Here is a 22,807-nt window from a genome sequence, read left to right as displayed (position 1 = left end):
AATACACAAAAGATCATTCAATCATAAAGTATCAGCCATCTGCAAAAGATGAATCTTTATTTACAGTTTTAAACCCAGTCAACATCAGTCAAAAGAGTCACCTTGTTGCAGCATTAATGTTTACATATTTATATAAATACAAAACAAAGTGTGAAATAGTCTACTCTTCATCACCATGTGAGTCTGGGGGCCAGCTCGATGCTGTTGATCCTCAGCACCGTCTGCGGCTGGATGATGATCCTCTTGCGCTCGAACCGGTGTCTCCTCCAGAACCGCATGTGCACTTTGGGGTTGGACTCTGTCTTCTCGATGACGGTGGCCTCGACCCGGACCAGATCCTTCCCCAGCAGAGGCCTGCCCATCAGGGTGAAGTCCTCCGCGCCCACCAGCAGCACCTTCTCCATGCGGATCCGCTCCCCGCACTCCGCCTCGATGTGGTTCTCGATCAGGATCAAGTCCTCGCCGGTGACCTTCCACTGTCGGCTGGCGAAGTGCACAACTGCGAACAGGCGGCCGAAGTCCTGTCGGTCGATCCGCTGGTTCACGGTGCTCACCACCGCGGCGTGTCGCCTCCGCTCCTCCTCCTCGTCCACCGGGATCATCTGCTCCGGCCACGGCGGGCTCGACAGGGAGGTCTGCGGCACCAGAACCCCGCTCACGGAGCTCTGAGTTCGGACTGCAGCGGGGAACGGGAGAGGGTGTCCGGGTAACAACCTGCTCCATGTCCTTAACAACCCCGCTCCTCTGCTCAGCGCCATCTTGACAGGAAACGCTTTGGTTCCCACCACGCATGCGCGAGTTCTCAACACTTTATGATATGTGCGCATGCGTCACTTTACAGTCACCTTTGAAAAACAGTGAATAATAAACACACTTCTTTAAACAAACGAAAGCTCAATAAGTGGTAAAACACTCAGTGGTGGATAATAAGTACATTTAGTCGAGTACTGTACTGAAGTACAAATTAGAGGTTCCATTTTATGCAACTGTATACTTTTACACCACTTCATATCAGAGGTAAATGCTGCACTTGTTACTCCTCTACATTTGTCTGACAGCTTTAGTTACTTTTTAGATCACAGTTGTCCATCCCCTTCCTGTTCACTGTAAACCCTGTATCTCCAGAGGTGTTGATGTTGAATGTTTGTGATAAACTGAAGGATGAAGTGTTGCTTTATGTTTTGAAAAAAATATCCTACTTCTTAAGATAAATACATTTTAAATTGTTTCAACTGGAAAATGCATCATGCATAGGGCTGTTTTTCTGAGAAACTCATGGGAAGTTTACTTTTTAGAGGTACCTGGTTCTTACAGGACAACGACAAAGCAACAGACATGTGATTTTATAAATAAGTATGCATTGCTGTAGATTAAACTACCATCAGTATGTAAAGGAGCACACGCTTAAACATCTACAGCAGTAAAATACAGCATAAACAATAATGCAGCAGTAGCATTCATCCAAAAACAGCGTATATAATAGTAAAACTAATTTATTTATATTTATATATAAGTTTATATTGTATTTTATGTAATTCCATGTATTATCTGCGAGATTATTGTGTCTTGAATTAAATTAAATAAAAAAGTCTAGAGTTTGGAATTTACGACAGCACTTTAACGCAGCGCAGATCTGCCTCCATTTTGTATCGGTCGGCCCCTTTTCCGGGTTTCCGAGAAGGGACCGATAAAACGATGTCAGCGAGTATGGCTCTGCCTGCAGGTCAGGAGTGCGGGTAAAGTTTTCCGCAGCTTCGTGGAAACGGTTAAAAGTTGCCCTTAAACGCTTAATTTTGTCAAAGTGTTAACTTCCAGGCAGCCGGACTGCGCTGACACTGACAGCTGGAAAGTAAACAGGTCGATGCTAACCAGCTAGCTGCCGCTAGCTCCGCAGTGTAGCCGCCGCTAGCCGAGCTGCAGCTAACGTTAGCCGGCTAACCTGTGAGTGTTTCTCGGTAGACTTGCCAGCTCCTATTTTTTTTGTCAAACTGCAACGACGACGGATTTGTCGCTTTCCATTCATGTTGTTTTGGAGGAAGATATTAATACACGTCTTGTTCTTCGAGCCCCAGGGTGAGTACACTCAGGATGTTAAGCTAACTTTACTCCGCCTAAGTTTCAGCTCGTGCCAGGTGTGTGTGTGCCTCTACCTGGGAGCGGCTGCACGACCTGGCCAGGCCTCAGCTGTTTACTGAGTTTATTACACACTAGGGGAACACATATTTACTTAAGTAAAGTACTGAATATACTCCACTACCAGTGCAAGTCCTGCTTTCAGAACCGTACTAAAGTAAAAGTATGCAAGTATTATTATTATTATTATTATTATTATATATTGAGTAGTTTAACATAACAATTAATCTGTAATGCATCATGTTTTATAAACTATTGTGTATGTAAAAGATCTTTAAAGTAACTAAAGCTGTCAGATAAATGTAGTGGACATTAGTTGCCTTTAAGGTGCACAGAGTAGAAGTAAAAAGTTGCATAATAATTAAATAATGAAGTAAAGTACCTTGAATCATACTTAAGTACAGTACTGCCAAATACTATCATTTACTATCTTTTCATTTCATTCTTCTTTTTCTACATTACATCTCAGCAGTGGTGGAAGAAGTATTCACTTACTCACATTTATGTACTAAAGCCAAAGCATTTTAAACGTTACTTAAGTAAAAGTATGTAAGTATTATCAGCTAAATGTACATTCATTGTGCAGTAAAACAGATCCCCCGGTCAGTGTTTCACTATGTTTGTAGCTGTCCTGTGTTTTCTAAAGGTTTTAAAGTTTATTTAGCTGAAGAAGTAGGAAAATTAAACATTTTATCCTTCAGTTTAGTTGTATTTAAGCCACTACTTTGTCGCAGGAAAGTCCTGAATTTGTCCAACAAACATTCATGATTTATATTCAATAATGTCATAAAGAATGTTTTCTGTGTGGCACGGTGTGTCCGGGAAGTGGATGAGCATGCAAAGCAGGCCATGCTGTGGCTTTACTCCGGCTGTCAGTGCCATTTAAAAAGAAAAGCCTGGACGACGCAGACCTTCAGCTCAGTCTTTCCTCCACAACAAAAGCATTTCACTTCCTCATACAGCCCCCCCTCCCTGCTGGTGTTTCCCTGTGTCCCGCGTCTGGGGGATAGCTTAATGGAAACCAAACATCCTGATCTTACTTATGGACCTCACTTTACTTTAATGGTAAAGGATTAGTTATTAAAGGGGTCAAAGGTGCATTTGTGTAAATATATGTATGCAAGAAATATGCTTTTCTAAAAGATATTGGTACATTTTAACCGTTGAATTTCTAATATACTCCTTGGAAAATGATTTATTTTCAACATAATCTGGTGTTTCATCTTCACAATAACTCGTGTAAACCAAAAATATTTAATATTTGTAATGAAACAATCGCGTCGTCAGATGCGTCTGTTGTCTCCTGGCGTCTCGCACACGGCGCGGAGCTGACTGGAGCTAGCTTAGCATTAAAGAATCCTGTTCAAAACATACAATCGAAGCGAATAAGAACAGCTGGTAGAAGAAGAAGAACAACAATATCCATTATTCCTGTGGATTTAAATTAAGTTTTGTGTCTATTTAATTTATTATAATATTTTAGATGTGATTATAAAGTTTCTTTTTGGAGCTGAAGCCAATTAATCAATAAGTTTATCTGACAAATATAAAGGATTTAAGTTGTTTTAAGATTTGCCCGTTTTATTCTATTTAGTTTTCTATTATAGTAAACTATCTTTTAGTCAGACACAACAGTCACTGGGAACCTTTTGATGGGAATATTTAATATTTTTAAATATTATTTATATTGATCAATTGCCATAAATGTCCCATAAAATGTTAAATACCTGCTGAATGAAGGTTGTTTAAAAGCAGCCTTTATTCAGCTCGCCACTACAGGCGAAAAACGTGAACGTGCATCTTTTTGGCGTCCATTATTGGCTCAATGAAGTAAAAGCTTTTAAAGATTTTACTCTTAGTCACTAAAAGACAGAAGAGTTCTTTATCCAGAGACTTTTATTTTGTTATCTTTTATCCCTTTACAATAATATCTGATGATGTTTTTGCTGAATACTTGTTTTATGTACGGCTTGAGCCGTAATTCAGAATAAAATAGTGACAATATTCCAAAAACAGAAACTAAAGTCGGCTTATTTTTAATATCATTAATTAATTAACATTAATCTATAAAGTCTGTAAAATGTCATCGTAATGGAGAATTCCTATCCGATGTTCCCAGAGTCCAAACTGACGTCCTGATAGTTGTTTATGTCGTTAATCAAACTTAAACTTATAGACAGTCTTTGTGCAACAACTAGCCTGTTGTGATTAATGAAGCAGTGAATCACTAAGTGTTGCTCTGCTTAGAAGCAGCGTGACTTTAAAACGCTGAATCAATACCAGAAAGTGTATGTTTTTAGTACTTACTGTTTTAGCACGACACATAATCTGAGACATGCTTTTCTTTCTGTTGGTTTCAGGTAAATGCAATAATCGCTGCGTCGATAGCGGCTGTATAATTATTAATATCGGGCTTAATGCAGTGAAACTAGTCTCTTTGTGGCTTCGTACACTCAGTAAATCTCGAAACATTTCTTTTTCCTCCCAGAGGAGAGATCCCCCCCCCCCCACTCAGTTTCTGTCTCTGTGCTGTTTAAACCACGTCACTGACTGACTGGCGAGCTTGCTCGGTGAGATTCCTTTGGTTTCCCTCGGTTAAAATCTGCCGCAACACTCATCCGGGCTGCCTGAGGAATGGAGCCGCAGCAGAGAGGGAGGGTGTGGTGAGGAGCCAACGCTGCCTTCACGGGACAACAATGGGCCCAGACAGCGAACTGGTTTGTCGAACTCGAAGTAGAGTTGACACATTCAGAGCAGGTCGAGGTGCGGGTAGATCACAGGCACGTCAGCGAGGACGCACGTGGGTGGATAATCTTCTATAAAATAAAACGTGATTTGTTGAAATTCTTTTTACATCCCGACAGCGATTAATAAATCAAATGCTCTGACAACAACGACGAGCTTAACCAGTACTCAGCCCCCCAACCTGTCGAAGCAAACGTGCAGCATTGTTTTCTAAATGCTCTAAGCACATTCCAATATCCATTTGATAACTGTTAATTTTAAATACCGCGGTATTCCAGTATAATGTCGAAACCTTTTACTCCACCCAGGCAGTGTGGACACCAACCATCATCAGGATTCATCCTCTGAGGTTTTTGTATTTCTGAACCAAATTTCAAGGCGATCCACCCAAAAGTTGTGAAGATATTTGAGCTCAGGATCAACAGACCAACACCTTCGAGTCTTGCTGCTGCCGTAGCTACGGACGGGTTGAAAGCGCCTCTTCTTTCTCTCAACCCTCGTTGCTTAAGTGCATCTTCTCTCCACACTTCACTGATGTATCCCAGGAGCTGCTGCAGCCAAAGAATTTCTTTTCTTGAGAGCAAATTGGGAACCAACATTTGTTTCCACTGGGAAGCAGTGAAAGGAAACATGTTGGCGTCCATCCTCATCATCTTGTTTCCTCTTTAGCGTAGCATTCATGTAAGCAGAAAGATCCACTGCAACTGATTTTATTTTCATTTAACCAGAAGTATTTCACATAAAAGAGCGAGCAACAGACAGAATCTTTAAAAACAAGAAGTTGAAACAAATCTCACATAAAACAAACCGCAGACATGATGTTAGCAGCGCTCAGTAACAGGACTTGTGCAGTTAGTGGTTTGATCCTGTTTCTATAATCTTCCACGCTCTCACGGCAACTGATCCTGGTGATCTCATCCTGCACCTGTTCGGGGTTTGTTCTACGGATAGGTGGAGCGAGTTTATTCACCTTAAGCCTCACGAACCCATGATGACGTTGTGAGAATGAGTAATGATCATGTTACAACACTACATATTGACTTTATTTGAGAATGTCCACCATCACAGACAGGATCGTCTTATTTGTCGTCATTTTAGGGAGATATTTCTGTGTCTATTCTGACATCTACGTTTATCTTCTGTTTATAATGTGTCACATTAATCCTGTTACAAATCCTGAGAATCCCCCTGGACACTGTTACAGCCACTTTAACCCCCGCCTGATGGAGGGATAGACTTGTATTTTGTGTTTCTTGCCACAGAAAGCACTTTAATATTGTGCTCTTAACAATATACAGCACTTTCACTTTGCCTTCATAATGCAGCGTCCTGCTCGTGCTTGGAACTGGAGGCAGTGATGAAGTTCACTGCAACAGACTGAGAGCTCCTCCGGCAAAAACAACAACCAAAAAAGCATTTGGTTGGTTAAATTCAAAGGCATTACTTTGCTAGTGAATAGAGACAACGCTGCATTTTACTTTAGCAAATCTTAACGTACGATAAAGTACACATCATACTTATTTGGCCTGGTGATGTTTTTGAAAGCGTCTCCTCCTCGTTCCTGCGTCTGTGGCAGCACAGGTGGAACAGTGTTGTTCTCACCTGTAACGTTTCTGTCCAAATCTCAACCGAATCTTCAGAAAATCTGTAAAAATGAAATGCAAAGTTATGTTTTCATCCACGACTGTAACGCAAATATTGGGAGTCGGTTCATTGAGAAACCGTAGGGGGCGATGATCCTTAAATTGCAGAAGAAGAGGATGCAACAAGATAAGAGTACAAGTGATTCGAGTTCAGTCGCCTCGTCGCTCCGCTCTGATGCTAGTTTCATGTACGTCATCATTTATTCTGTCTTTCTGTTGCGCTTTCTCCCAAAGGGGCAAAACAGCAGGTGGATGGAAACACACAGGCTGCGTTCCAATTGCATACTTTATACTTTTATGTACTGCAGCTGCCCGTACAAAGTATGTGCTGTTGCATGCCGTATGTAGAGACATTCTACTTCGTCTACTTTGTGCAGTTTATGGTCAAAACATTGAACTTTCACCCTCTTCATCATAAAAGCTCTCTGGCTGGCATACTGCATTTGACATACTATGTATTGGGACATGCAAAATATTTTACTGGAGTACTAAATCGCACGGTAGTATTGGAACGAACAGCTGCCTTCAGGGTTGAGGGTTCGATGCCCCGTGTTTGCTCAGTGGTCAAACAGCTGAGTTTAGGAGCTTTATACAATAGAAACACGCACTTATTTCCTCAATTATTTTCTACATCACATTGACTGTATGTTCTATATGGTAGCCCACCCATCTTCTTTTTATGCCAATATCACCAAGCGGCAGCTGTGGAGAACCACTTCTCACCGTGGCTGTTTTTAACAACCACATTTACACAGAAGGTGGACGTTATTTTATTATTGGCACAGCTTTGTTATAGTTTTAAATGTTTAACTATGACAAATCCTAGAAGAAGCCTCTCAGTGTTTGGTGCTCCTTTGGACCCACACAACAAAAAACCAAGAACGCAAGAAGACATTTAAATATTGGCACAACTCTACATTTACATGTAGCTTTGTTTTATGACTTGGTATGGAAATTGAGTCTTTATAAAAAAAATGAGATGCAAACAAGAACACATCCTTTTGAAAAAGGTTTTTACTTCTTACATGATATCAATGACAAAGTGTGTGTGTGTGTGTGTGTGTGTGTGTGTGTGTGTGGGTGTGTCCCCGCCCTTCACAAAACAGCGGAGGAGTGAATGTGCAAATGATCTTTTATTTTATCTTAATCAGATTTAAATGTGTTTGTTTCGCAGGAGTCCCCGTGTGTCGTCCCAGCTGAGATCGTAAAGTCACTTTACCCCCCCCCCCCCCCCCCCCCCCCCCCCCCCCACCCCACAGAAAGGTGCCAACAGAGGAACAGGATGCCTGCTCCTCCCCCTCCCCCTCCTCCCCCAGGACCCCCGCCCCCCCCATCCTTCAGTCAGGTGAGTGACTGAACCACACATCACAAAGCAGGTTCAACATCATCAGAGTCCAGTGCCGCAGACTTACTGTAAACAAACTAACCTGGCAGGAACTAGTCATGTGACGTTTGTTAACAAGTTGTCTTTTAAAGCCGTGTGAACGCTCCCTAAGTATCAGACCAGAGGAACTGGAGGTGTGATTGCATGTTTGTTAACTTCCTCCACAACAGAACACGTCTGCTCCCAAACTGGGCTTATCCGGGGGTAAAGGCAGAGGAGCGCTGCTGTCGGACATCTGCAACGGCGCCAGACTAAAGAAGGTCTCTGAAGTCAACGACCGGAGCAGTCCCGTTATAGAGAGTGAGTCACTGCGAGATGGTTTCATGAACACATGAACACATTAACACATGAACTGATGTGACAAAGTGAGTCTCTATTAAAATAAGTCTGCACACAGAAATGTGCCGACACACAGCAGAAGTTTTAAAAGCTAAAACATCCTGAGCCAACGATCTGCTGATGAAGACTTTGAGAGGAGTTTAAAGAAGAATCTCAACGTTTGACCTCGAGTTAAGATTATAATATGTAAGTAGGTGTTTGGGTAGGTTTCGTTTATTGATTGGGAAATCCTTGTTACAACAGAAGCAGGTTATCAAGGCATTGCACCGGGCTGACACGGTACTTCTAAAGATGTATATCTATAGAATCCACAATGTGTGCACGGAAGGAGCAAAGCAGAGTCTTCTTCAGAAACTATGAAGCTGGTTCTCTGCTCTACAAGGTGATGAGGCAGGTTGTGCATCAGTCCTTGTGACAGCAGAGCTGAATCAGTCTGAAGGAGCTCAGCTGTCTGTCAGTAGCTGGAGGAGGCGCTGCGCAGCGTCATGCGTGATGAAGAGCGGTTTCTCCGTGTCCTCCTCTCCACCACAACTTCTAGTGTAGTTGAAGAAATATTGTAACTTTTCCTATTATCTCCAAATATTAAAATATATTTCTAGTTCTGATTTGTTTATATTGACGTGCGTCTCATCTTCTCACCAGAAGCAGGAGGCGGCGGCGGCGGCGGCGGTGGTGGTGGTGGAGGTTTTGGAGGCGGAGGGCCGATGGGAATGGGAGGTCTGTTCCAAGGAGGAGTGCCAAAATTACGCGCAGTTGGAGGTAAAACGTTTTTCTTTGCATTATTACGTTTTCGTGTCTGTCTCGTGGGCGCCGTATCTCATGAAGACCTGCAGGGAACCTCTTTAAATGTGGCACAAATGTCCCGTTGGACTCGAGGATGAACTGATTAGATTTTGTGGGTCAAAGGTCAACAGCACTGTAAACCTGACGAAACACGTTTTTGACTTTAAAAATTCATATACTAATTGTAACAATTTGACAGAAACATTTAACAGGATAAAAGTGAAGCGATGAGAAGCCGTACAACATGTTACCTGTCAAGACGCCGATGTTGTGTAAATAAATAAAGCAGAGAGGCTACATAAAGTCAAAGTCCACCGAGCTAATCGTCATAATATGATTTATAATCTGTCAACACAAACTATCTGCTCGTAAAGGAAGAAGGAAGCTGCTCCTCCTCCGTCACGTGCTGCTGAAGATCATGCATGTGGTTATTTCCATCTTAATGGATCCGTTCTGCACTCGCGTCTGATGGAGCAGACGTGTTTGTGGTCGGAGCTGAAGCGGTTCTGGATGTGAATTATGAATGAACTCGCTTATTTTTAGAGATATGAAATATTTAAAGTTAGACAGAGCGACTGTGACCTTTGACCTCCTTTCTGCAGTTGGGAGAAGCTTAAATCTGAGGATCTGAGATTAATGAGTCGACTGTATCGGAGTCGTTACCACTTCAATAAGTTTAATAATAGTTTTAGACCCGTGTTCCAAATCAGAGCTCACGACTGCTTTATGGTAATATAGAGTTCGTATGTGATCTGCAGTAATGTGCAGCACTTATCCCGAGCCGTGTCTGCATCTCACGTGCACTGTGATGTTCTAAACTCCGCCTCTCTCCTCCACCCAGATGGTTCAGCCGCAGGTTCTGTGGGCAGATCCGCCCTGCGGCCCCCAGGGGCCCGATCCGCGGCCCCTCGCCCCCCCATAGGCCGCTCCTCCTCGCCCTCCCCTCACCCCCCGACAGGCCGCTCCTCCTCACCCTCCCCTCGCCCCCCCACAGGCCGCTCCTCCTCACCCTCCCCTCGCCCCCCCACAGGCCGCTCCTCCTCGCCCTCCATGGCCAACAAGCCCTCTCCACAAGACCACCAGCGCTCGCACCGCCCCTCGCTCCCCGACATCTCCCGTCCCTCTACAGGCGGCGGGATGAAGCACAGCACCTCCGCCCCACCTCCTCCTCCACCCTTCAACAGAGGAGGCCGCAGCAACGCTCCGGCTACCTCCAATCAAAAAGCACATGCGCCACCTTCCTCATCCTCTTCTCACAGCCGAGAGAAGCCCCTCCCACCGACCCCCAACAGAGGCCACACCCCTCCCAGCTCCGTGAAGCCGCCTCCGTCATCCAGCAGACCGCCGACAGGTGGCTCCTCAGCTCCTCCACCTCCTCCGCCGTACAGACCGAACACATCGAGCGGTGTCTCTAACGGGCCGTCCCATGTCGATGGTGGGGGGGCTCCAGAGCTGCCGCAGAGGCACAACTCCCTGCACAAAAAGCACGCATCAGGAGGCAGCAGCCAAGGACGCAGCCACGCTCCTCCACCTCCTCCGTCATCGTCTCCATCCTCCCAGCAGGCCGGCAGACCGCCACCACCCGCCAGAGAGCCACCTGGACGCAGAACAGGTAGAACCAGCTGCACTGTAAACACACAGAATTGTCACGACTCATACAGGTCAGAGGTCACGACTCGTACAGGTCAGAGGTCACGACTCGTACAGGTCAGAGGTCACGACTCGTACAGGTCAGAGGTCACGACTCGTACAGGTCAGAGGTTCACGACTCGTACAGGTCATACTGTGTATCTACACGTTAAGGATATTAGTGTGTTTGACTGTGTATCTACACGTTAAGGATATTAGTGTGTTCAGTATTTGAAGCATCCCGGTGATGAAAACAACATCTGAGCTGCAGGAATGTTCATTCAGAGGCCAAAGCAAGTTTTGACTCGTTATCTCTGAGCCTCCGTTGTGCAACGCAGCCTTAAAGCAGCAAACTGCTGAAACATTTCCTGCACGCAGATCAACACCTACAGTCGGGTGGTTTCTGAAAGTAGAGCCGAGATTTGTTTGTCTCTACTTTACGTATAGACGGCCTCTTCTGAAGCCGGGTGTCTGCTTAACATGACGTAGTTTATTCTTTCCTACATTTCAACACGTGGAGTTCATGTGTTTCGGCTTTATAAGGTAGATGTTTAAATGACGACCACTCTCAGATCATGATTGTGCGTCCTCCTCAGAGCACATTTACAGCTCGCTGGCAAATGTATATTTATAATTTGAATTCAGAGTGAACACACGAAACAGGAAGGCGCTTGTTAGCTGGAGGTCTGTGTTGTGATTGGACGGCGGAGCGATTCTCCACAAGGCTTCCTGGTTTCTCTGCATTCCTGAAGCCCTGTGGAATATTCCAGCATTCCTCTTCACTTTCACTCTCTGCTCATCTACTTTCTTACATTAAGTCAAATGACTCGACTGTTTTCTGTCATCGTTCCTGTTCGTCTGCTCCTCGCTGTGCTCTTCTTTTACTTTCTTGATATTTAAAAGTACATCTAAGAGAGATAAAGGTTGCCGTTCATATTAATTCACAAGCCACATTTTATAATATATATTTATAAGTTACTCATTCATAGAAAACTATGCAACTATACTTTACTGCATTTATGTTATTTATTGCTTTACTGTTTAAAGTGCTATATTAGTGACGTTTTGCCACGAGGGCTGCAACTAACAATTTTCATTATTCATATATCTGCCGATTTATTAATTAATCATTTGGATATAAAATGTCAAACAGTTTCCCAAGCACAAAGTGATTTTATTTATTTTTATCATTGTGAAGATATTCAGTTTAATATAATATAAAACGGTTATTATTGCGGTTAATTCATTACAGTGAACATAAAGTATTTATTGTTTGTGAAGGTTATGTCATTATTTCGTGCTGCAGCAGTGAAGCAGGGAAAACTCCTTGTTGTGGTGCATTCAAGAACACCTCAAGATCCAGGAATCGAGAGTCACAAGCTGTGTTTTTGTAGAGATTTAAACAGGGATGGAAAAACAATAAGCCAAAAGAATAATAATAATAATAATAATAATATGATTTTTAGTTGCTGATATGAAATCCCAGATCTGAGCGTCCTCGAATGCCCCAAAAGTTGAAAATGTTTTGGTATCAGACTGCTGGAAATATCTAAACATGACCTGATGTCAAATCATCCACAGTATGTGATTCATGGGAACAGATGGAAATACACTAAACAAGAAATAAAGAAATCTTGAAGCATTTAGAGAATTCTGGCATCAACTTCCATTAAAATCCTTTTGAAACAGCAGATTTAGTAACTGTGATGTAGAGAGTAACGTGTGTGTGTGTGTGTGTGTGGTCCCCACAGCTCCCCAGGTGCCTCCTAACGGATCTCGTAACAGCGGTCGGGACGCCCCTCCTCCCCCACCTCCATACCGCGTCCACAGCTCTGTGGCCTCAGAGGCCCACAGCCGGGTGAGCAAACCACCCCCACCGCTCTCCTCTTCCTCCTCCGTGTCATCATTATCCTCCCGAACCCCGGCTGGACCCCCTCCACCGCCCCCGCCCATCCGGAACGGCCACTCCTCCATCTCCTCCTCCAAGTCCATCATAGGTGAGTCGGGCGTCTTCATATTCCTCCGCCGCTTCCAGGATTTCACCAACAACGGCTGCTAAAAGATTTGTGCATCAACTTTCTCAGTTTTACAAAATAAACCTGAATAAAGCCTCTGGGTGCTAGATTGCTCAGGAGTTACTCGTGCAGGAGCACAAACACGGGATTACTAATTGGTGTGAGCATTTTATTTTCCATTCACAAATGTGATGTGAATATTAGGAGTTTGTTCAGTCGGTGGCACTTAATCTCCAGTCGGGTGTCATTGCACCATTGCAGAAGGAGATGGTGTAATTAAAGGAGTGCCAGTGAAACAACACATGGGGAAAGAATGATGTCAGTGTGGTGTTTATTGTTTCATGTACGTTATGATTCATTATTATAGGGTTAATTAAAAACCTTTTGCAATATTTAGATTTTTCTTCTTCTAAATGTTCTGCGTTTCCACTTCACAACAACTATTGTCACAATAAACTCCCAGCTGGGATGAGACTGAACCTCAACACCACCTGCTGGATTTGATAGTCGATGGAAACTAGTTAGCAAGCAGAGAGGTCGAGATATTTAAAATAAAATAATTAAATAATTGTTGAAGTGGTGGTCGTTCAAATACAAAATAGTGACTTAATCTACTAGAATGAAATAAAGACATTAAATAACATCCAGTTTAAAATGTGTAAAAACAAAATGAACACATTGAGTTTGTTTTTAGTGTCAAGCTTCAAAAACACCAAGAGCCTACATCTCCCACAATGCAATGCAGTGGCATCTTTTATGAGACCCCACACCTTCAGTTTGTATTGCAGACCTTTTTGTTTATTACATTTCGAAGTTGTGTTTTCAAACTTTAAAACATGGGTCTACAACAGGAGGTCCGTGACCCCTAGGGGGTCCTCAGAGTTACTGCAGGAGGGCCGCCAGATTATTGTTTGATAATGTTTTTAAAGGTTTAAAAGTGAAAATACAAATTACAGTAACAAGAAATTTGCAATTATTATCAAAGATAAATCGACCTATTCATAAAAATAAGTGTTCAGATACTCTATAATCTCACTTAAGTAAAAGTACAGTGTTATCAGCAATGGCCTCAATATATATTATTATATTATTATATTGTTGAATTAAGTACCATTTTACTGTTACAGACCAACAGTTCTGCTACACAAATTACTGATGTTTAGGATAATTTTACCTTTTGTGCTTCAGTTGTTCCACTGCTTTAATCTTCAGATGCATCAGGTTTAAAGTTTATCACATGTTTAATGAAAAATCTTAATCTGAAAAATAACTAAAGCTGTAAAATAAATGTAGTGGAGTAAAAGTATAAAGTGGCATTAAACTAAATTACACAAGTTAACTTACAACTTAACAACTTAAGTACAGTACTTGAGTAGATGTACTTAGTTACGGTCCACAACCTAGACATGCCTGTGAACTAGTGGCTGTGGCTACGTTTTAAGAGTGTTAGTATTTTATGCACCATGAAAATGTGTGTTTATACCTTTAGGGTGCCAAACTGCACTCTCACTATTGTACTCATGCAGTCAGCTCCGTCAGAACAGACATGACGCAGCTGTTTCTGCGCTGTGTCGTTCGCCTTAACTGAACTTCATGTGTAAAACCAGTTTAGTGACGCTTTTAATATCCCAAAATATCTGGAATACTTTCATGCAGCCAGACTTCTTTCCACCAATCAACACTTTGCTCGTGCCGCGACTGAAAAATCTGGCAGAACAAGATTTATAATGTGACGCGACGCAGGAAAAAGTGTTGTTGAAGTGAAGGGTTTGGTATTGGAAAGCACCAGTATCTTCTCTTCATTCCCTCCGCTGTGGGTTTGATCCTCAGTCGCAGGAGTTAAAGCGCGTTGTGTGTCTGATCTTGTGATGAATGACCGTCGATAGTCAAATATTCCTCTGCAGCCATGCAAACGACTCGTTTCCTGTTGTGCTCGAACAAATCAGGACGACGGGGACATTTTACTAGATTACTATCTGAGGTTCATGTAGTACATGTACACGCAGAAAAAACACTGTTCTTTTTGCTTTTCTATTTCCGCACGTTGAATATCGAGTGAAAACTTATTTATTTATTTCAGCTTTTAAAGGTGTTTTAAGGTTGTTCGGTCCCGCACAGTGTTCAGGACTTTTTATACTCTAATGCTTAATATACAGACGGGGAAATCAAGTGTTTATTAGAAAAGCAAATCACCCGACTGACTGGTGACGTGTTTCACTGGAGGGCGAAGAGTGCCCAAAACAGGAAGTGAAGGTGGCTGCAGTCTGAATTCTCTCCCACAAAGGAGCACAAATTAAAATAAAGACTTTATTATTAATTACTTATTGTGTATCTGTGTAACCCTACAGAGTCAGTGATGAGATGAGAATGTAATCAAAGCAGAAAGTCACTGACTTGAGTTTCTTACATTGCTGACTGTTTTGACTGAGAAACAAAACATTGTTAATAAAGTTACTACAAGTGTACAAACACAGGATGTTGTTGTAGTAAAAAGATACTTTACACTTGGTTTTGAAGTATCTTTAAGATGCAAAATATTGCGTCGTTAAGCAATCTAATGTCAGTTTAAGTGTTTTAACTTGTTTTTAAAGGGACATTTATGACATTTTATTGATGATTTTTCCTCAGTTACATACGAGGGGGCAGCAGTCCAATCAAACACCACTTACTGCCTACAGCCTTAAAATGATCATGAACACAAACTGAACATCATAAGCTTTATTGCTGTTAAATTGTTCATGTATAATAATAAACTGGTCATTTGATGTATATGAATATTTTTCTTTCTTCCTCAGATGATTTTGAATCCAAGTTTAACTTCCACCCTATCGAAGACCTTCCCCCTCCAGAGGAGTACAGGCATTTCAACAAGGTCTACCCCAGCAAAACCAACAAGAGTACGAATACATTTATCTTATTTACTTATCAATTTATCTTGTCCTGGTCTTGGATGCTTATGTGTACGTTTACATTTCCTCACAGTTCTTTGAGTGTTTCAGGTTCGTTTATTGAGATGTGAAGTTATTAAAACATCGAAAGATTTAACTCTTCAAGATGAAGCTTCATCAGGAGGAAGTTTAGTTTCATGTGACGCATAAAGTTGTGTGTGTTTACAGTTGAATTATCTTCAGGTTACCAGTTAATAATTAGGTTTTTATTTCACAACTTTTGTCCCGTTTACTGCCGTGTTTGTGCGGCTTCAGCTCAGTGAGAGAGCAACTGTGTGAAAGTCAAAACCTTCTCGGTCACTGCCGGCTGGAAACCTTCAGAATAAATACATCGTTTTTTATTTGTGTTTCTCACAGGTTGAAAATTATTTAACAACCCGTGCTGGAGATTTGAAAACCAAACTCATTCCCTGCAGTGTTTTTATATTGTGCAGCTGGGCCACCTCGCCTTAAACTGCACAAAAACTAATACGCAACATCCATCCATCCATCCATTGTCTACCGCTTATCCGGGGTCGGGTCGCGGGGGCAGCAGCTTCAGTAAGGAACCCCAATCTTCCCTTCTCCGGGCCACATCCTCCAGCTCCGACTGGGGGATCCCGAGGCGTTCCCAGGCCAGTGAAGAGATATAATCTCTCAACCGAGTCCTGGGTCTTCCCCGGGGTCTCCTCCCAGCTGGACGTGCCTGGAACACCTCCCTAGGGAGGCGCCCAGGTGGCATCCTTACGAGATGCCTGAACCACCTCAACTGGCTCCTTTCAACGTAAAGGAGCAGCGGCTCTACTCCGAGTCTCTCACGGATGGCTGAGCTTCTCACCCTATCTCTAAGGGAGACGCCACCCGTCTGAGAAAACCCATTTCGGCCGCTTGTACCCGTGATCTCATTCTTTCGGTCATGACCCAGCATTCATGACCATAGGGGAGGGTAGGAACGAAGATCGGCCGGAAGATCGAGAGCTTTGCCTTCTGGCTCAGCTCTCTTTTCGGCACAACGGTGCGGTAAAGCGAATGTAATACCGCCCCCGTTGCTCCGATTCTCCGGCCAATCTCTCACTCCATCGTGCCCTCGCTCGCGAACAAGACCCCGAGGTACTCCTTCACTTGGGGTAAGGGCTCATTCCCTATTTTTCCCTAGTAGGCTATCCACCGGTTTCCTGCTGAGAGCCATGGCCTCAGATTTAGAGGTGCTGATCCTCATCCCAACCGCTGCACACTCGGCTGCGAACCGATCCAGTGACTGCTGAAGGTCACAGACCGATGATGCCATCAGGACCACATCATCTGCAAAGAGCAGCGATGAGATCCTCAGGCCACCAAACTGCAACCCCTCTCCTCCACGACTGCGCCTCGATATCCTGTCCATGAAAATTACAAACAGGATTGGTGATAAAGCGCAGCCCTGGCGGAGGCCAACATTCACGGGAAACGAGTCCGACTTACTGCCGAGTATCCGGACACAACTCTCAACACAACTCAACTCAAACCCTCCTTTCCAGTACCTTGGAGTAGACTTTACCGGAGGCTGAGAAGTGTGATACCCCCGTAGTTGGCACACACTCTCTGGACCCCCTTTTTGAATAGGGGAACCACCACCCCAGTTTGCCACCCCCTAGGCACTGTCCCAGACTTCCACGCAATGTTGACGAGGCGTGTCAACCAAAACAACCCCTCAACACCCAAAGCCTTCAGCATTTCTGGACGGATCTCATCAACCCCTGCGGCTTTGCCACTGTGGAGTTGTTTGACTACCTCAGTGACTTCCATCAGGGAAATTGACGATGATCCCCCATCAGCTTCCAGCTCTGCCTCTACCATAGAGGGCGTGTTAGTCGGATTCAGGAGTTCCTCAAAGTGCTCCTTCCACCGCCCGATAACCTTCTCAGTTGAAGTCAGCAGGGTCCCACCCTTGCTGTACACAGCTTGGATGGTTCCCCGCTTCCCCCTCCTGAGGTTCCGGACGGTTTTCCAGAAGAACCTTGGTGCCGACCAAAAGTCCTTCTCCATAGCTTCTCCGAACTTCTCCCATACCCGCTGCTTTGCCGCCCTTCGAGTCCGTCGGTACCCTGCAACTGTTTCCAGAGTCCTTCCGGATAACATAACCCGGAAGGACTCCTTCTTCAGTCGGACGGCTTCCCTGACCACCGGGGTCCACCACGATGTTGAAGGGTTACCGCCCCTTGAGTTCTGTGGGACATTTAATCAAAAAATATTTTACAGACCTAAATATCATCAATGAGCTATTTAACCACATAAATAGACGCCTGACATCTTTTCTTTAATGCAAGTTCATCTTCAGACACGACTCGACTAAATGTATCGAGAGCCGACGTTGATACGCCGGCCGGATCTAAACTATTTCATGTGTTTCAAAGAGTTATAACTGAACTTCCTTTAGTTTCAGTAACGCAACCATCGGAATACTTTTTATATCCTGTTTGTCAGAGTTAATCATTTCTGTGTGTGTTTTAAGCGTGAGAGCTGACCTGTAGTGACCCTTCTCCTCCTTTTGTCTCCTTCTGCCCTCAGCCATGATGAGAGGAGCTCCTCCTGCGCCGCCGGTGGGGAGGTGAACGGACCTCAACTCAGGTATTTAACTGTCAGCCGACTCCAGCGACGGTCGGTGGAGTAGGGAGGGAGAGAGAGGTAGAGTGGTGAAGAAGCACTCAAATCACAGCACACTACAACACACACTAACACTAAAACCACCAGCTGGAAGCACAAAGTCAACACTACGACACCGCGCAGGTTTGACGCGGCTCTTCGCCGGACACCTTCTGTCTTTGCACAAGAGAACAAAAAAAACCACTCTGAGGTCCGGAGCGACCGCCTCCACGTCTCCTCTGCTGACCGGACGTCAAAGCTTCAGTCCGACACAAACGTATCAGGACCAAACTCCAAACACTTCCAAATCTGTGCATTCCACCTTTTTCCCTTTTAATGCATAATCGTGATGATGATGGTGATTTTTCGTAATTCTGAATAACGTTTGATTTGATTTTGTTGGTGTCAGCATTCATTTGTAGAGAGGGGGGAGAAATTCAACACTACAAATGAGAAACTGTCTTTTGACTTAATGTTTTCAGCAGGTGAATTCTGATGATGCCATGAATGTTTGGGCTTATTGTCGGTAATATATTTTTTAATGATTTTGTTTTTGGTTATATTTTGTCTTAAATAGCCATGTGCCAGGCGAGGGAGCGTCTGAATCCACTGTCAGTGTGCCAAAAGCAGGTGGAGTCAAATGAACTGCACAGGACGGTTTCCATACAAGTTTTATAATTAACATGTTTTAAATTCACTGTTTTTGATCAAGAAAAATTTACAAAATGCATCACTGGAAAGTAGGGCTGAACAATTTATCTAAATGTTATCGCAGTTTGACCAACAACAGTTTTAATATCACAGGATGTGTTTCAAAATAACATTTTTAATGTAAAGGTTGTGCTGCAGAGACATCCTGACCTTCACTTCATATTCTTCAGACTTGCAGAAATCCCACTATAATCATTTTAATGTTTTTCAATGAAATTGAGAATATTTACGTAAAAATTATCATTCCCTCAAATCATATCGCACTTTCTAATGATCGCAATGAGATATTTTTCTAAATCGTTCAGCCCTACTGGAAAGCTCACTAAGCCTCCCCGGTTGTTTGTTTTTACATCTTGGAGACGGTTTCCTGCTTTTATTTGTTTAGTTTTTGTACTGCTTCCCTTTTTTATTTTGAAGGCGTCTGTTTCCATCTTCAGCCGATGTTGCACAACATAACTGCTAAACCGACACACTGTGCGTGACGCTTATTTATGCACTTATGATAACGGGGATCAGGATTCACATCATGTGACTAAACAAACTCAGAGGGTTCATTCCTGATGTTTCCAGGTGTGTTTGACTGTACTTCACATAGAGGACACACAGCGGAGGAACACTAAATTATTGTTTGTCTACTGGACCAAGTTTGTATGATTTAGCTGCAGGTTTGCGGTGCGGAGTTTGGACGTGTTTATAAGGGATCATTTATCAACTCTGTTCTGAATCTATTTTACTTTTGCTGCTGGTTGCCCTTTTTTTCTTTTTTTTTAATAGGACTGTACGGCCAGAGGACGATATATTGTTTAATTGCTATGCAAGGAGCAGTTTGTACAGATTGTAGTTGGTAGCAGCTAACCAAAAAAAAAAAAAAAGCAAAACTTAAGTGCCAGAACTGTTGAAGCAGATGGAGGTTCTTTACTTTTCTTTAAGCTTGACTTTAAAACACAAATTACATCATATTCAAACTAAGACGAACAAAAAGAAATGCTCAGATTCTCAGTGACGCAGCGCCCCCTGCTGGTCCGAGCCTTCAAGTCTGTTGTCACTCACCGGTACCAGTGCTTTCTGTTTCAGTTTTTTAGAGGAAGATGATGACAACAAGGTAAATAAGAAACACGTTTATTTGAAAATGCAATAAATATTGTATATTTACTTTAAGGAATATGGTAATCATAGTTATTGATCTATTTGTATGTTGTAAAAAGCTGTAATATAGGAAAGAGAAATGATTATAGCGATGTTCCAGTGGGTGAGCTTCGGTCTGACTGTAGCACTTCTCTGGATGTTCGGCCATAAGGGTCAATGAGCTGAATGGATGTGTGTGAGGTTTTTTGTTTGGGGATCCTGTTTCTATAACTGGAGTGACAGGGTGTGTTTGTGTGATTGGGGGGGGGGGGGGCGGACGACAACACAACACAACACAACACAAAGTCACTCCACAGCCTGTCCTTGGATACACGCTCACCTTGTCACACAGGTGACCGACACGTTTCTGTCTCCTGTTCTCACATCGTCCACTCTTAAGAGCCCCCTGTGGTCATTTCATGTTAATCAACCATGTTTTTATCATTTGAATCATTTCAAATAAATGTGGGGAAAAAGGGAACCTGATGCACGTGTGTTTGTTTTCTCTTCCTGCAGTTATTTACTGTTACTGTGTCACTGGAAACATTTAAATCCTTTTAATTAATTAAAAGTGGCGATAGCGTACGCCAATAAATGATGTAGCCTGAAGAGACGTTCTGAATTAAATAACTTTTTTACAAGTAGAATATTATTGTTTAATCAATTCTGGAAAAATACAATTTAAATATAAATACATTTGATTTTCAACAGTGTCAGTTATTCCAGGAGAGACACTGTAAATAAAGACAAAGCTAAAAACATTTGATTGTGGAAGTTAGAAAATCTAAATGGTAATTGTTTCGTATTGTAATTGGACCCAGATAAAAAAAAGGCAGATTTAGAAAATATGTGATTTGGAATAAAGTTCCAGATGGATTCTGGGTAACAGAGAAATGTTGATTATAGTGGGTTTTATTTCTCCAAACTAACTTAAATAGCACCTGTGCAGTACATGTCTACCTGGATGTGCCTTCAGCGTTTGTTAAGTTATGTCTCTTAAAGACACATCTCTGTATTGAATCTGAGTTTGACTGATGAGGAGGCTGAAGTACAGATTTAGTTTTATTTATAACACCTAAATATGTTACCTGGGACACAGGAACGCCATATAAACATGTATGTTGACACTGTGTAATGGGAAACAGTTCACATGTATTTATATTCAAAGTAAGACGTGATGCTGCCGAACATATTTGAATTAGTTGCAACGGCAATTTGGTTTTATTTTATTTTTCAAAAACACTTTATTTACATATTTTCCATTTGTACAATTACTTTAAAATAAAGTGCATTAAAAAAAGAAAAAATATATATATTTAACCCTTGATCATCACAAATTCCTATTTTATTTTTTCCTTTCCTACTTTATGAATAGAAATCATTTTTGTATCACTACCCTTCTGAGGAACTATATGTGTCAAATGACCTGCAATAACCCACAATGCCACTTTTGCACCCATGTCTGCTCTCTGTCGTGAGCTTCGTGATCATAAGGAGATCATTCAGGAAGCAGTAAAAGGTTTCTGTTCACTCACTGTTCTCTGTCGGTTTGATTATAGAGTTGAAACATGTCGTGCTGCTGAGTATCTTACTGTTCACAGAAAGCGTCACCAGTAAGTTTATATTATTGTTATAGTCCTGTTTTAATATGAAGTTACAATGTTAAGATAATCTATAATGAACAATGTCTTATTAAGTTTGCAAATGATCCATACCATATGTGCATGTGTTTAGACATAACATGAGATCCATGCCCTAAGGAAGTTAAGGGGGTCTCTCAAAGGTCATGAGAAAGTGACCTTCACATCTGGAATAGATTGCCTTTGTGCCATAGAGTATGGGGCAATTCAATGTATTGAAAGGTTCATGCATTACAAGTCTGGGGCGTTCACTCAGAACTACTATTTAAATAAATTATATTTCGTCAGTGTTGTTGGGCTGGTATATGATAGAGGTTGCATATCTATTGTGAAATGTGCCATATATATATTTTTAATATTGATGTATTCGTAATAAATCACGATCATAACAGCATAAAAATGACTTCCGCTATCAACAATCGATCGCTGCGCCGAGAGCATCCACTTCGGCAATGTTCGGGCGATGACGTCTCAAGTAGAACACAGTTCACAAAATTTGAAAAGGTTTGATGTGGTGGGACACTTGCGGCTCGTACCGAAGTTTGATGAGAGACCCAGACACTTCTTTCTCCCTTTCTGAACGTGTTGCCAATGGGAGAGGGTGGCCCGAGGCTGACCAGGTAGTGATGTTGCAATCGGTATTGACAGGAAAAGCCCAAGAAGCTTATTCAGCGCTTAGTGCAGTTGAAGTAACTGTTAAAGATGCTGTTTTGAAAGCGTATGAGTTGGTACCAGAGGCCTATTGGCAACGATTTAGGTCTGGGAGGAAGTCTGACGAGCAGTCACATGTCGAATTTGTAAGGGAATTAATTAAACATTTCAATAGGTGGTGTTCGGCGTTGGAAGTTACTACTTTTAAAGATCTGTTTGATCTGATGGTGCTAGAGCAGTTTAAAGAGTGTATTCCACCTGAGGTTGCCACTCGTATTGCTGAGCGTGGAATTGAGACTGCCTCTAAAGCTGCTACCATGGCAGATGAGTATGTGCTGGCACATAAAGGAAAGTTTGGAAAAAACTGTGGGGCAGATAATGCTACTGCTAAAGCTGTTGATCACTCCGCAAAATTCTCTTGGTCTGAGTCCTCAAAGAGGAATCCTGGTCTGCGTTCATC

The 22,807-nt window shown here is 42.6% G+C and overlaps 2 protein-coding genes across 4 annotated transcripts; one reads left to right on the top strand and one right to left on the bottom strand.

Annotated features, from left to right (window-relative positions):
* Positions 1-24: 24 nt before the first annotated feature.
* mrpl21 (mitochondrial ribosomal protein L21) lies at positions 25-799 on the bottom strand. Its single transcript, XM_029428366.1, has one exon. It carries the CDS (start codon positions 756-758, stop codon positions 171-173), a length of 588 nt encoding a protein of 195 aa, XP_029284226.1. The 5' UTR covers positions 759-799; the 3' UTR covers positions 25-170.
* An 863-nt stretch (positions 800-1,662) lies between these two features.
* On the top strand, positions 1,663-20,537 carry wipf2a (WAS/WASL interacting protein family, member 2a). 3 transcript variants are annotated; one of them, XM_029428359.1, is made up of 8 exons: positions 1,663-2,073; positions 7,696-7,866; positions 8,076-8,205; positions 8,887-9,003; positions 9,869-10,639; positions 12,408-12,653; positions 15,467-15,568; positions 18,146-20,537. In XM_029428359.1, the coding sequence occupies exons 2-8, from the start codon at positions 7,804-7,806 to the stop codon at positions 18,187-18,189; spliced, it is 1,473 nt and encodes a 490-aa protein (XP_029284219.1). In that variant the 5' UTR covers positions 1,663-2,073; positions 7,696-7,803; the 3' UTR covers positions 18,190-20,537. The 3 variants fall into 3 exon arrangements, with proteins under 3 accessions (XP_029284219.1, XP_029284218.1, XP_029284217.1); XM_029428358.1 differs by lacking the exon at positions 1,663-2,073 and having other exon boundaries at positions 7,781-7,866; positions 9,869-9,949; positions 9,986-10,639; XM_029428357.1 differs by lacking the exon at positions 1,663-2,073 and having other exon boundaries at positions 7,781-7,866; positions 9,869-9,985; positions 10,022-10,639.
* The last annotated feature ends 2,270 nt before the right edge of the window (positions 20,538-22,807 follow it).

This window comes from Cottoperca gobio, unplaced genomic scaffold, assembly GCF_900634415.1.
Source record: "Cottoperca gobio unplaced genomic scaffold, fCotGob3.1 fCotGob3_70arrow_ctg1, whole genome shotgun sequence".
Lineage (NCBI taxonomy): Eukaryota > Metazoa > Chordata > Actinopteri > Perciformes > Bovichtidae > Cottoperca > Cottoperca gobio.
Note: the sequence above shows the minus strand (reverse complement) of the source record. Positions and strands in the feature narration are given on the sequence as shown.